The sequence below is a fragment of the Talpa occidentalis genome, unplaced genomic scaffold (genome assembly GCF_014898055.3).
Source record: "Talpa occidentalis isolate TD23 unplaced genomic scaffold, MPIMG_talOcc4v2.1 talOcc4.7, whole genome shotgun sequence".
Taxonomy (NCBI): domain Eukaryota; kingdom Metazoa; phylum Chordata; class Mammalia; order Eulipotyphla; family Talpidae; genus Talpa; species Talpa occidentalis.
Genome location: NW_023605083.1, coordinates 82138941 through 82153621, shown reverse-complemented (window position 1 = coordinate 82153621; position 14681 = coordinate 82138941). Strand labels below are relative to the sequence as shown.

The following is a 14681-nucleotide window of genomic DNA, read 5'->3' as shown; positions in this document are numbered from 1 at the left end:
TCCCTACTCTGTCTCTGATAAATAATCTCACCCCCTCCCCACACCTCTGGCCTACACCCCAGTTCTTGTATGCATAAATAAACAAAACAAATCTTTGAAAAAAAATCTTATTTTTCTTTGCTCAGTAACTTTCCTTTGTTCTAGTTTTTCTATGCTTTCAAAGTAAACATTACAGCAAGTTTTCCCAGTACAAACCCATGCAAAAAAGTTGTTGCGTGCATTAAGTCTAGAGTAGTGTCTTATACTTGTGCTATTTTTTTATTACCCTTCTTGCTTACTTTGTTTGTGATGCTCCATCAACCTCACAATGAAGACAGACATAAAACATTAAGTCTTCCAGCACATTTAAGAAACAGTCAAATAGTGATTCTTTTAACAAGTCTTTAATTAAAAAATTCAACAAAAATATATAATGAAGCATTTTATATAATATATACATCATTAATATCTGCAGGTAAGATAAACAACAGAAAGCAAAAGCAGTTATACCGTATTGCTTCTCTTTGTCAAGTCACCAATATTATCTATCTCCTGCAGAAACATAGGATACATGTAAAAAAAGCAAAACAAAAAAGTCTTAAAAAATATTTGTCCCTTAGTACAAACAAAATATTTAGCAATGATACAGTAGATGGATTTTCCAAACTAAGATTTATAATACTTTATACCACAAAGGTTAAAGTAGTTAAATGTTCCAAAATTAAGGTCCATAGCAATATTCAGGAGGAAAGATATCTTTTTTTTTTCTAGTTACAGCCTGGCTGATTTTAAAATAAAACTCTACAAGCTTAGAGGCCATTCCTAAGGAAAACAAAATCCTTTCCCTATATAAAAACTGTATCTGATTTGCAGGTCAGTTGTCTGGCACCCACCCCCAACCCCATACACATTTTTTTGAGGCAATTCAGCTTTTTAAGATATTTACCATCTAGCTCAGTGTCCAAGAATAAAAGAAATTCCTTTCACTTTACAGCAAAGATACATACTTGTGGCTCTACTGAAGCAATATATATACATGTCAGAACTAAAAAAATGAAAGGCAAAACGGTCCATTCAACACATAGCAGCTTATATCTAAAATATACATGTATGTATATGTTTTCACAGTTAGATCTTAGGAAAAAATTTACACTTGATATGTGCAGAAATATTTCTCCTACAGTCTATAAATAATATTTTAGAAGTTCAACTGATCAAAATGCAGTACAAGAACATATGAAATTAAATAAATCTAAACCTTGAAAAAGACAGTTGAAGTCAGTAAAGCTTGAGGTTTGTGTGAAGTGTGCTGTCAGTCCTAATACAGGCGAGGCAGAGGCCTCTAAATACGATACGAGAGAAACTCCAAAACTTTGGAAGGAATTGGCAGCTCCTGGACTTCTTGGGTGGGCATGACTCTCCGGATTGACATACGACACAAATGTTGAAGACTAGGGACCTGCCTTGGAGTAGCCCAAAAATACACACTTCCATCATGTGTCCTAAACAACAACGACAAAAAAAAAAAACCAACACAAAAATCACAAGCTGAGTCACCCAAGTACATGTATTTCAGCATCCTATAAATTAAAACTATCACCCACAGCGATATATTATTTGTAACCAACTGCACATTAAAGCATAATTAACCAAAACCCTACTCTATGACAAGGTAATAGAGGATTTACTGCCAATAAAATACTGGCTACTTTGACTAAAAGCCACCTCAAACTGCCTCTCAAAAGAGAAAATTCTACTTACCCAGCAGCTAAAACACTGCCATCAGTAGAAAAGGCACAACAAAGACCATTGCTCAAAGGTGCAACTTGTACTGGATAATCCTCATCAATTCTCCAGAACCTCACCATTCTGGAAAACAAATCATCCAGTGAGTATCTAATAGGACAATTAAGGTATAAGCAACTTTTAAAATTCAGACACACACACACCCACACCCACCCACACCCCCAACGCAAAAGTGTTGCTTTATTAAATACTTTAGGATCTACATCAATTGGTAATTTGTATCCCCCTATACTTAGAGACTATCACACAGTGCTGCCTTCCCTTCCCAGTGTTCAGATCTATAATGCTCACCATTGGACATTCTCTCCTTCCTTTCTTATGCTTAAAACACAACCAACAATATGGTCTCTTTTTACTCTCTTTCTAAGACATTTGTAAAGCCTTTATAAACAGAATGTGTGTAGGAAGAAAGTAGGTAACAGCCATTCAGAATTTATTTGAGCAACCAGGAAAACAAAGACTGCTGGCAAATAAAATAGAACTCTGTGTATGATTGCTGACATTCTGGAAAAAGATAAGTTGCTTTCTGATTGATGTGACCAAATTGCTTAACGTAATACCCATGCATATGGTATGATAAAAGCATGAGAAAATGGAATGACTACAACCAGTTTCTGCTTCTTGTTAATAAAAAACACAATCTTACCCACATGACATTTCATCTTGTAGTTTCAATTAATTTGTTTTTAATCATCTGGCTTTGAAAATGTCTTTCTGCGTCAACCTTTATAAGATATTACTGAGAAAAAAAACCCATGAACTGGGCTAAATGTTCATGAAAAATCCACCCAGTTTGCCCAGACTAGTAAACAAACAAGGAATAATGAGAAAGGGCATGCATTATCTTTTGTTTTCATGGGTAATGCTCAGGCCAATATTTAGATATACCAACATCTCCCATGGTCTTGTCTCAAGAAAGAGACATTAAAACCCAAACTGTTGGAAGGTTGAAAAAAAAGCCTCAAGAATGGTTTCATTAAGTGAAAGGATGAAAAGACAATAAGTAGGTCAAGCTGTAATTCATACACTTACTTATCATCAGCAAGGCTTGCAATGTGTAGGCCATCATGACTAAAAGATACAGATCGTACCCATCGGTCATTTGCTCCTCCAGCAAATATTGGAGTAGGTGGGGGAAACAGGTGCCTACGGTCAAGTACATTTCAGCGGATATGAGAGTCACTTCAAGAAACAAAACAACTCATGTACAAAGTACATCCAGTCTTTAAATAACATTAAAAGAGGTCTTAATGAACACAACTGAGAAAACTAAGTAGAACTGGTATATCCAAATTAAATGAAAAGAACCTTAAAAGAATTACCAATGTTTTTTTACAATCTGGTTTAAAACATTAAGTTCAACTTTGGTTTTCACATTTTCCCCTCAACATGAAGCTATACATAATTACCACTTCTGAGCCATGTACTAAAATAACAAGAGCTGTACTGAGAGTCAAATTCATTTTTAGAATTTATGTCTAAAGGTTTGTAGTATTTATGGGCATAAACATCAAAGTTTTAAAGATCATAGAATTATAATTTTTGGTTTCAGGTGTTAGTGATTCTAATCATTCATGTAATTTCTTAAAAGCTATATTGACAGCCAAAGACAAACTACAGACTAAACTAATTCATGCTACACTCACCCAAATTCTATCAGAATGTCTCCAGTATGTGGATCCCAGACATATACTCGAGTATCATAAGATGCAGTAGCCAGTAATGCTCCATCAGGAGAAAAGTCACAAGCTACAACATCATGGTGATGTCCTTCAAGTTTCCGTATCATGGTGTACTTATCCATATTCCAAAGGAAAACCTGCAATAAAAAGGCAAATGTTATAGTTTCATTCAGACACACAGAGGACAAAATGGCACATCTTAACTAAAACAGCTAAATTTAATTAAATTATATTAAATTTAAATTATGAATAATTAAAAGGAGAATATGCTCAGTGTCACAGATTAAAATCAGTCTTTAAAAGTTAATTAAAGTAGACATGCAAATTCTATTTCAAATGTTTCTGTTAAATGTTAATTTAAAAAATAAGCCTAAACATAAAAAGGCAATGCAATTTAACCACAAAGTTATACTGAAATCCATTTATTCCAAAAACTAATTAACTAAAATATACAGAAATAAATAGGGTTAAGTACTACAAACCCCCTTCTTTTTTTTTTTTTCCAGAAACTACCAAGTTTTTTTTAAAAATATACAAACAGAAAACGTAAGGTTAACAAATTGTTACTCCATTGGCATCTCCCTTTGAGATAATCACTTGTTTACAATAGGCTTGGGTCACCAACGTGAGCCTAGGAAGAGAAACAGATACTGCAAGCAAAGAGAATTTTCACAGCCAAATGAAATTTCTTTGGCAAACAATAAGGATGTTAAACCACATTACAAAACGAAAATGCAATTTACGAAAATAATACAATTAACAACATTTCTGTGAATCAAGATTTGCCAATCTTATTTTTCCCAAACTGACCACATTACTCATTTTAAATACAAAGCATTTAAATTACTTAAGGATAAGTTTACATATAGTTTAGATTCTAAAGATTAATAGACTGTGCAGAATAGCTCTAAACAGGATTCTATTGTTTATTATATAACCTGTTATATTAAATTAAATGTTATATTAAGTTTGGAGGTTTATAACAATCCTAGTAAAATAATCTCTCCACGAGGAGTAAAGCAATCATTTTTGCTACTTTTTCTGCACAGATACAATGTATTATCCAAAGAAAAATAACACAAATTTTAAATTGGATCAAAGACTTAAGTTATCTCTAGAATCTCAATGAATTCCAAAAAACAGCACAGAGAAACCATCTGAAAGCCAATTACATTGCAATAAATTGGTTTCACATGTTAAGACTCCCAATTTCATCAGACTGGAAAGTCAATTTACTTGGAGGAGTCAGTGGGTTTCACTGTGGGGGAAATCATTTTAAAAAAGAAAAAAAGAAAGAAAGAAAAGCAGAAAGTGGACATCGACCAGCACCTGTGTACGTACAGTACACCTTGCAGCCGAATGCAAGGTTACTTCATCCTATGGTAAAGGTCGCCCCCAGCCCGGTAGCCAGAGATGCCACTCTTTCTGCCCAGCTAACACCATTGTGCGCCTGTGTGCGAGTGGTGCCAGCATAACCTCAATCACACCAATATTGCTGCCACCACCTGTGACAGGGAAAGCAAGAAGCATATGGAAAACACACAGCCTAAAATAGCAATGTCAACATCTAGCTTTGTTCTTCTTATGATTTTTAAAGAACTAAACTGAGTATTTTTTTCCTAAACTAGAAACATTTGCAACTATCATTAACATTACTCCTTAGCTAAGTAAAATACATTTTAACCAGCCACCCACCCCCTACAATTCAAAGTGTGATCAACACATGTACTTGGAATTCAACAGTTTTCCTATCTACCTGCAACTAGTAAGATCTCTTTAACCATGCTAACTCAGAGCTGGTAGATAACTAAGAGTTCATCAGTAACTGTAACCCTCTTAAGAGTCATTTATACTTAATCTGTCTGCAAGCACACTATGAAAGACAGACCACATTAAATTTCACCTATAATTCACTCTAGGAAATACATGAGTGCTATTTTTAATTCTAATTAGACTTTTAAGTTACTTTTTTTCAGTTAAATGTCCAGGACCAGCTGGGACTGAAAACTTTAAAACAGCAAACTGGACAAAAAAAAAATAGAACAACAGAGAAGAAAATAATTAGCAAGGGAATGTCTTAACATTGGACTAAATCTCTTCTATAGCATATAAACTTTTCTAGATCTTAGAGCAAATATATGACATACCCCTTATTTATATTATCACTAACTAAAAACAATCCAATCTCTCACTTCACAATCAATAGCTATATTTAATTTCCCTCATGCATTCTCCCCATCATGAAATAAAACATTTAAGATGTTCATGACACCGAGCACAGACTTAATAGGTTACTTAGATTTAAAATGATTACACACACATTATTATAATCCACTTCACAAGGAATGTACAAGAACTTTGACACATACTGCTTTACTGGCTCCCACTGAACACAGCATAGACGAGTCAGGAGAGAATGCACAGCTGTACACCCAGTTCTGATGGCCCCTCAATACTTTCATCATGTTTCCTGAACAAAAAGAAATACTTATGTTAATCCTAGAATCCAAATTAATAGCATTTCAAAATGGCAGAGTCACAGAATCACAAACTTCCACACAGAGTTTCAGCCAATTATTGTTAAGTACAGTTTTACTGCAATATAATCATGCCTGTATGCTGATGCTGAGCTATAATGGCAGAGCTGAGTAACTTTGAAGAGCTGGCATGGTCCACAAGACTGAAATATTTACCAACTGGCCCTTTAAGAAAGAGTCTGTAGACCTTTCATCTGTAGAAGACAGAATTCTTTCAGTAAACCCCTTATTCTAGAAATGAAGGAAATGGAACACAGCAAGGTTGAAATTGGATGAACATCTTCAAAATAACTTCTCATTCTTCTCCCTTTTTGATACCACATATAATACTGCAAAATCCCTATGTTTTATATTCAAAGCACACAGGTTTTAGTTTTAAAGTCATTACTGAATGCCTACCAGATGCCCGGCACTCAGATATAGCTGTAAATAAAATAAAGTCCCTACTCTTCTGGAACCTACATTTTACTAAGTCTACATTCTTAAAACATGCACACAATTGAACATATGTTGAGATAAGCAAGCACCACCTGATACACAGAAGAAAAATTTAATTATCAAACTTTTAGTTAGAAGTTGAATCCATTCACTTAACAACTGAGTAATCCAAGAACTGATAAAATGCAGAGGAAGACACCTTCACAGTTCAGTAATAATTATGTATTATTTTTTCAGGCAATGGTTACTACCCATCAGCTGAAACAAGTCTCCAAATTTGAAAGATTTTTCCAACTATATTAAATTTAAACTATATTATCCCCAACAAGCCTGTCAAATTTCAGCTTGAGCACCAGCAGATATTATTTAAATATAAGCTTTTACTTAAGACGGCACTTCTTTATTAGAGACTACAAAGGGGAAAGAGATGCTTATCTTCGGTTCTCTAAAAACAAGGTAAATCTCTCCAAAAATGTAAACATCACAATTACGTTTTCAGAAAAAGCTAAGTATATTATATTTGGAGGGCAAATCTTTCATGTTTTATGAATTTCTTACTCAAGCGCTCCAATTTATAATTTATGCTTAACATTTACATGTTATAAATTCTTGCACATGAATAGTGTTTTAATCTAAATCCTGCTATATTAAATACTGAAATCTTGCTATATTGAAAACCTGAATTTTCACTGAGCAGATGAAGCTAACAGTCTTCCCTAAGAAAAAGGGAATAAACATAAGCCAGTTCATATAAATTCCTAAAGCTGGTTTTGTCCTCAGTGAGTTAATATAGATCCGTATGATTGCTTTCTGAATAATATCCAATTGTTTACTTAGAATAACTATTGGCTACTATTCTGGGTCGTATCTATGGTTTTGTTTGATCTACACAGGAAATGAACCAGAGGATAAAGCAGAGAAAAGATAACTTTGACCACATGCCACTTTTAAAGTCAAATGCCCCAAATGACACCCCAATTCCTCTTAGTGATAAGATTTTTCAGTTGATAAAAGACCTACCATCATCTTTCAGGTCCCACACTCTCAGAGTTTTGTCTCTTGAAGCAGACACTAGGATCAAGCTCCCATCTGGAGCAAAAGTTAAATCTCTGACCACTTCAGTATGATCTACCAGGTTAAGGAGGAGTTTTCCTAAAAGCAATGGAAGGGCAATAAACAACAATGGTGATTTTTAACAATTTAAAAATTTTTAAATTCACCATTAAAAAAAATAGCAGGAATAGTTGCATACCTCCTTAGTTTACCAAGTGTAAAATCACTTTATTTATTATTAGGGCTTTTATTATCACCTTTAAAGACTATCTACATTGTTCAAAATCTTTCCAGGGTAGCAAAGCCTAAATTGATTAGGAAAATCAAAGGGTCCTGAAAAATAAACTTCTGGATCATTACTATTATATCAAGAAAAACCCCTACACTGTTGTTATTTTTTAAAGTTTGGATAGTATGATTTTGAAATATAAAACCAAACTTTTCCCTTTTTTCCTCTTGGCCTTGAATTGATTACTAATGAACTGTCAGCATCCCCCAAACATATACATTATTCCATAACAATATGAAATTTCAAACAATCTCAGTGAAAAAATGTGCTTTATTCAAATATTTTAAGAGTTTTGTTTTCTGGGCCTCCCTGGTGGCACAAGGGGTTAAGAGGCAACCTATGAAGCGATCTCCAGCCAGGGAGCTACTCACATGGCGCAGCAGACCTGACTCGCCTGCTGCTGCCCTCAGCAGTATATTTCAGTCATTCTGCCTGTTCTGTTCCCCATTCTGTCTCTGGTCAATCCTATCACCCCCTGCACCTCTGGCCTGTAACCCAGTTCTTGTATGCATAATAAATCTTTAAAAAAAAAGTTTTGTTTTCTATAAAAATCTATGTGCTTAACAAATTTTTTTTTCAAGAATCCAATTTTGCAGACTTCTTATCCCCTCTATCTCTTTTATGTATTTTTTACATCATTTTTCATTTTTGCACAATGTATGCATTTTCATCTTGGTTATATTCCCCATACAATTCCCCCCCAAAAAAATTTATTCATTTATTCATTTATTTATGCAAGATCTGGGGAACAGGCCAGATTCACGGGAGGGTGAGAGGATTCACCAGAGACAGAGTGGGGAAGAGAACAGGCAGACTGACAAAATACACTGCTGAGGGGAGCAGCAGGTGCAACAGGAGAGGTCTGCCGTGCCATTTGGGACCCTAGCCAGGGGCCAGGATCGAACCAGCACTGCAGAGCTGCGGACAGCTTCACAGTGCATCGCTCAACTGCCTGTGCCACCGGGGGAGGCACCCCCTCATTTTGATCCTAATCCCTCCCCACCCCACATCCCCTCCATGTCTTGCAGCATTCTAATGTATAATTTTAATGTTCTTTAAAAATAATTACACTTCTTAGACATGCCCTTTTTGCTGTAATGTTCTCTGGAGAGTGATCAAAACTAGTGATCTATCAAGTAGAACTCTATTTTCCTCAATTAAAACCAACACAAACTGCTGCCCAGGTGAACTGTAAAGATACATTCATAGCGCCAATTCTTGCCTTTCAGTAAGTTAAAATCCTCAAATAAATTCTAATGCCTACAAGTAATGCACTCATCAAAAAATAATGTTTTGCTTTTACAACAATGACTCTGTACCTGTATATACATCCCATATTTTGATACGCCCATTGTTTAACCCTGTGGCAAGGAGCAGCTGATCTTGTCCAAATCTGAATCGATGCCATTCTATATTTACACAACGACTCTGTTTTTCTGGAACTGAAGATCCAAAAGCAAGACTCCAAACTATATCTCCACAGTCTATGATATGTTCACGAGGCTTATTTTTCTGACCACCATCACTATTTTGTCTTGACAACCTCAAACTGCTTGAATTGGTGATATTCTTGGTGCCATGCAAGAGACTGGGGAGAAAAAAGGTCAGATTAAAATACAGTTTTTATTTATTTTAAACCCCATACTAAATAATAATAAATGTTTGTTAAAATACCTTCAATATTATTATGGTGATACTGAATAAAATAGAACCCTATAGATGGGAAAGGGAAAAGTTGCTATCAGTATAGGAGAACATGCCTAAATAATTTCAGATGAGAAGGAATTCTCAGTGGCTGGGAAAAAGTTCAACAATAAAGTAATTTAAAATCTGTTTCTATAATTTACTAACCAAGGTATAATTAACCTACCCTTGAATACAGAGAAAAACTTAAGACACAAAAATATCTGAGAAAGTCTTCTGTGTTGTATAAGGCTAGACAATCCCATAAACTTTCCAACAAATGTCTATATCTCCATATATTCACTGTACGAATAAAATGCATTTATAACTGTATATAAAGGAAAAATTAAGTACTAAATGTTTTTATTACTCCACAGAAAATAGTATACTCCACAAACAGATACAAAATACATTTAAAACAAATTCTTACAAGTTCTTAAGGCACTGGGACCACGGAACAAGTTTTACTGTTCGATGTCCTTGTGACCAAGCAAAGTATGAACCATCTGGAGCAAAGGCAACAGTCCAATTTTCACGGCCACATTTCTTGTCAAAAGGAGCTGCTGGAGCTAAAAGTTCACCTATAGTGCGTGATCTCACTAAAAGGAAGAAAAAAAACATATATTATAACCAACAATGGATTTGAGACTGCCCCCATATTACTTTGGAACTCATTCAACTCCATTGAGTTTTCCGGGTTTTTTCCTATGCAAAAAAGGTATAGTGAGTTCTGCTTTCTACCCTTTGAGGAGAAATATAAGGTGTAAAGATCCCTTCATATTTATCTTCAAGTTTTGGTAATGTAATTTTCCTAAAATTTCCCAATGCAAGTATTTTTAAAGAAAGTCAAAAAAAAAAAAAAAAAAACAAACAAACCTGATCAATTAACAATAATGCAATGATCAATCAGGGCTCACAATTAATGAAAGTCCTGCCTTTTGTATTGCCTTATACTTTTCATCAAATCACTATCATTTAGAATGCAGGATACTCAAGTTACTTTGCAAAAGAGTATCATATAAATTAAGTTTTGTAGCTTTCAAAAATCATTAATGTGTCAAATTTATTCGACTGAAAAAACATAAACCTCTATAAAATACAATTGAGGCTACTGGGGGCAGGGATGGAGGAGAAGGATGCAAAGGGAGAAGGGGGCACACAAAGGACTATGGTGAAGGAGTAGGGGTTGTTTGGTGGTGGGTGTGGCATGGTAACATAAATCTGAAGAAGTGTGAACCTGTACCTCTAAATCATATAGAATTATAAGCCAACATTACCTTAATAAAGAAATGCAATAGTGTATCATAAGTGATACACAATAGTGTATCATAAGGCAAAGGAAAGCACTATAAAATGGCACAATCAAATATGAATATCCTTATTTTTTTTAGGCCCAGGCCACAAAAATCACAAATCACTCAGAACTATAAGGAACTTAAAAGTTATTTAGTCCAATCTCCTGTTCAGTGCTTTAAAATACATCACATTAATGACTCTCAAATACTGACTCAAGCAGTGTTCTCATGAGCCACACTGATCCCAAAAACTGAAATAATTTGTTTTTCCCCCCAAAGATTTATTTATGCATACAAGAACTGGGGTGTAGGCCAGAGGTGGGGGGGGCAGTAAGAGGATTCACCAGAGACAGAGTGGGGAGCAGCGTGGAGAGGGGAGGTCTCCTGTGCCATGTGGGGTAGCTCCCTGGCCGGGGATCAAACTCATGCTGCAGTGGCTGGCGACAGCTTGATAGTGCTGTCTTGAACCCAGGTGCCACCAGGGAGGCCCAATTTCTTTTATTTTTAAGGACAAATATGGACAATTTCATACATCTTAAATTTGGCCAAATACTTCTTTAATCATTTTAATTTAATCATACTAAGAGTGCACAAAAAAACTCTTCTTCCATATTTAACAAGAAGCATGATCAACAAGTTCCTTTGGACACGTGCATACAAACTCAGGTAAAATCACCTCCATTTTGAGCAAGGATCTTTTTTATCATCAGCATTGTCTTGGATTGCTCTTTATTTCAAATTCTGCTATTCTCACTTTTTTGGTTACAAGTTGTCACTTTAGTTTCCTGTTTTATATTATGTTGTTGGATTGCCTTGTCGATTCTACAGTGTATTTTTATATCGCATGGCTTATACATTCTAAAAACTGAACTTAAATATATCCTGTGTTCTGAAGTTCAAATAAGAGCTATTTATACTTCTACTGCTAGAGCAGTTAAACACATACAAACCCTCAAAATGTACTCATTTAGTGACATTTCCAGTTTCAGTGTGTGCTCCATCAATAGCTAATACAGGTTAAACTCTTTATACCCTTCTTAATCATTCCTTAGATTACATGGTTTGAAGTACAGTCCCCATCTTTACCTTCATACTTTTCTAGATAAACTCCAGTTAGCCAGCAATGGTCCTCATAAAAGGGGCACCCAAATGTAAACACTGGATTTCTAATGAAGTGCTTAGAAAAAAACTGTTTTAAGTTAAACTTTTATTACATTACCTGCAGCAGTTTAATGTTAGTATCGTGAGAGATTATAATTTAGTGACCTTGTATAAAGAAAGGCTGCCTGACAGAGGAATCACACTATAAGATACCACACTACATTATCTGTATAGTAGAAACATCATCTGAGTCACTACTGAACCAAGCAAACCAAATCTAGTTCCTTCTTCACACTCCTCCCAGCAATTTCATAACCAGAAAGGGAAGATCTGTGGTCGTGCCTTGCGAAAGAGAACTGTAGCTCAAGGTTGTAACTCCCACTCAGAAAGACTTCTCTAATCATTCATAAAATCTTGCCTCTCTTCAGTAGGCACTAGAGAAAACCAAACAGCTGGAGTTAATACCCAAGAAAAGGGGAAAGTAACTCTTGATATATACAAAGCTACACTAGGAAATTAGTGTGTAACTTTGTAACCAAATGATACTTAAAGAAACAACAACAAAAAACCCTGGGTTAAAAAAAAGACACAAAACTTAAGAAAAGGCTAGGGTCTTTCAATTTATCTGGCACTAGAGATGTTATGCTATACACCAAGACATAACACTGAAACCTAATTAAAAAAAATTTTTAATTGAAATGAAAAGGCTACTTAGTGGATGATTCTACTTATGAAATAAGATACCTACTCATCCCTTAGAAGAGAGGTCTGTAAAGTTTTCAAAATGGTTCATTAAAGTTAATTAAAAGAGAAAAATGAAAATCAGATCACTCAGATTGAGATGAAGAACTTCTGACTTGTATGTGGACTTCTAAATGTACTTAAAGTGGTTAAAATTGCATATGAAATGTGTGTTCTTGGTAGGTTTAAAAATGATGCGAACTAGGATTAAAGTCCCCTCCTAACCAATCATTCATTATTACCCTAAGAGTCCAAAATCCTAGAACAGCTATCTCCAAGATTAAAAAAAAAAAAAAAAAATCACCCACATACAGCTTAGCGGGTTTTTTGGCTTCTTCAGTTTCTTTCTCCCTTTCTTTAGAAATACCTCGTCCATACATTTAGCAAAGGCATGCAGCATTTACCCGAAGACCAGGGAAACAAAAAGGCTCACTGGTCAGCTCCAGTTCTGAATTAACACAGTAAGTTAATTCAAACACATGTTTAAATAAAAACTATATAAAGTTCAGTACAATGTTCACTAAACATGATTAATGCGCAGCATCCAACTCCCTCCCCTCCAGTCATTCGTTATTTTATCTTAAGACCGGATTTAAATAAATGTGCTTTCAACGGAACCCCTGAATGAATAGGTCCCGCAACGCACGATCTTAACATGTGGCTACTACCCCCCTCTTCTGCGTGGCAGAGCTAGTCACTCCACCAGGCTTTAGAGAGCCTTTCCAGGACTCGCCCTCCTGTACAAGTAGCTTTTCTTCTGTCACTCCACCCAGTTACACTGCTCCTCCCTGCGCCTATGTATATGAAAGATAATTCTGAGTCTCCTCCCTTGAACCGCGCTTCCTCTCCATGAGAAAAAGAAGGCACCACTTCGGTCCCATTTCTTCAAAAAAAAAATCGTTGATATACACGAGGACCGCTGTCACTCAGCTCCTCATACAGGGGTTCAGTTGCCCAATGGTAAACCTGACTTACGAGTCACGGAGACTTAAAGAGTCCGCCGCCCACTCGACGCCCCAAGAGAAGCCACCACCACAGCCCCGCCTCGACGTCCTGCGACAAAACTAGGGTCCGGACGGGTAGAGATCAGCCCCCCGCTACTCCCCAGGGCCCTCGCCACGCGGCGCCCAGGTCCCCCTGGCCCTAAGCCCCGCGCGGTGGGCGCTGCCGGCCTCGGCGCGGGTCCCGCTCCCCGTCGGGGACGCCCACCCGCGGGGCCGCTTCCTTCCGCGGGGCCCAAGGGCTGGGCCCACCCCCCGCGCCCCTCAGCGAGGAGTCGCCCCGAGTCGTCACCGGGGCGTCCCTGCCTCTCCTCGCCCCCCGCGAGCGCCCCAACCCCCCCCGCCCACCGTCCCATTCCTCACCGATCTCTTTCTCGTTGACCCTCGGGGGAAAGCTGGCCATCTATGGGGCACCGTCTGATTCCGGGGGACACGATGCGGACTCAACGACAGAGAAGGATCGGCGAGCGCCGAGGGGCGTGACGCGGGCTGGGTCCCTCCCGGTCCCGGGGACGAGGGGAGGGGCGGTCGCTGCGGCTTCTGCCGAGGGCCCCGGGAAAGCTCCGAAGGCCTCGGACCAAACTACGGAGTCACACACAAACAATAGACCTGGTCCCCTGCCTCGCGCCGACGGAGCGGGACTCTGCCCTCAACGCTGCCGACTGCAAACCAGACACTAGAGACAAAATGGCGGGCGGCGCCGTTGATATCAGGGCGGTGGGGGCGGGGCCTCGTGACGCTTGGGCCGAGGCCCCGCCTCCCGACGCTCGAGACGTGACGGGCTCGGCCAGGCTCCGGGCCCGCCCGCCGGGTGCGCGCGGGCGTTGTCTGCTGACTGATGGGGGGGAGGGGGGCGCCAGGGGGCGGTGAGAGCGCGAAGGCGGAACAGGAGCTGCAGCCCAGCCCTGCCCAGGCCTGAACGCCCACTGGGAACTCCCTGGCTGTGCGTTTAACTCGGTCGGGGGCCCTGGCATGCTATTTATAAACTGAAGTGCCTTTGAAAAGGCAAACAGAGAATTGTATAATACACATTACCCCAAAGCTTAACGATTGCTTGGAATTTAAATGGGTTGAAC

At 37.9% G+C, this 14681-nt stretch overlaps 1 protein-coding gene across 1 annotated transcript; it reads right to left on the bottom strand.

Annotated features, from left to right (window-relative positions):
* Nucleotides 1–358: 358 nt before the first annotated feature.
* On the bottom strand, nt 359–14311 carry WSB1 (WD repeat and SOCS box containing 1). Its single transcript, XM_037492704.2, has 9 exons — nt 13969–14311; nt 9898–10066; nt 9104–9372; nt 7463–7594; nt 5837–5937; nt 3432–3604; nt 2818–2931; nt 1741–1848; nt 359–1481 (listed from the first exon to the last, which is right to left on the bottom strand). Exons 1-9 carry the CDS (start codon nt 14006–14008, stop codon nt 1322–1324), a joined length of 1266 nt encoding a protein of 421 aa, XP_037348601.1. The 5' UTR covers nt 14009–14311; the 3' UTR covers nt 359–1321.
* Nucleotides 14312–14681: the final 370 nt, after the last annotated feature.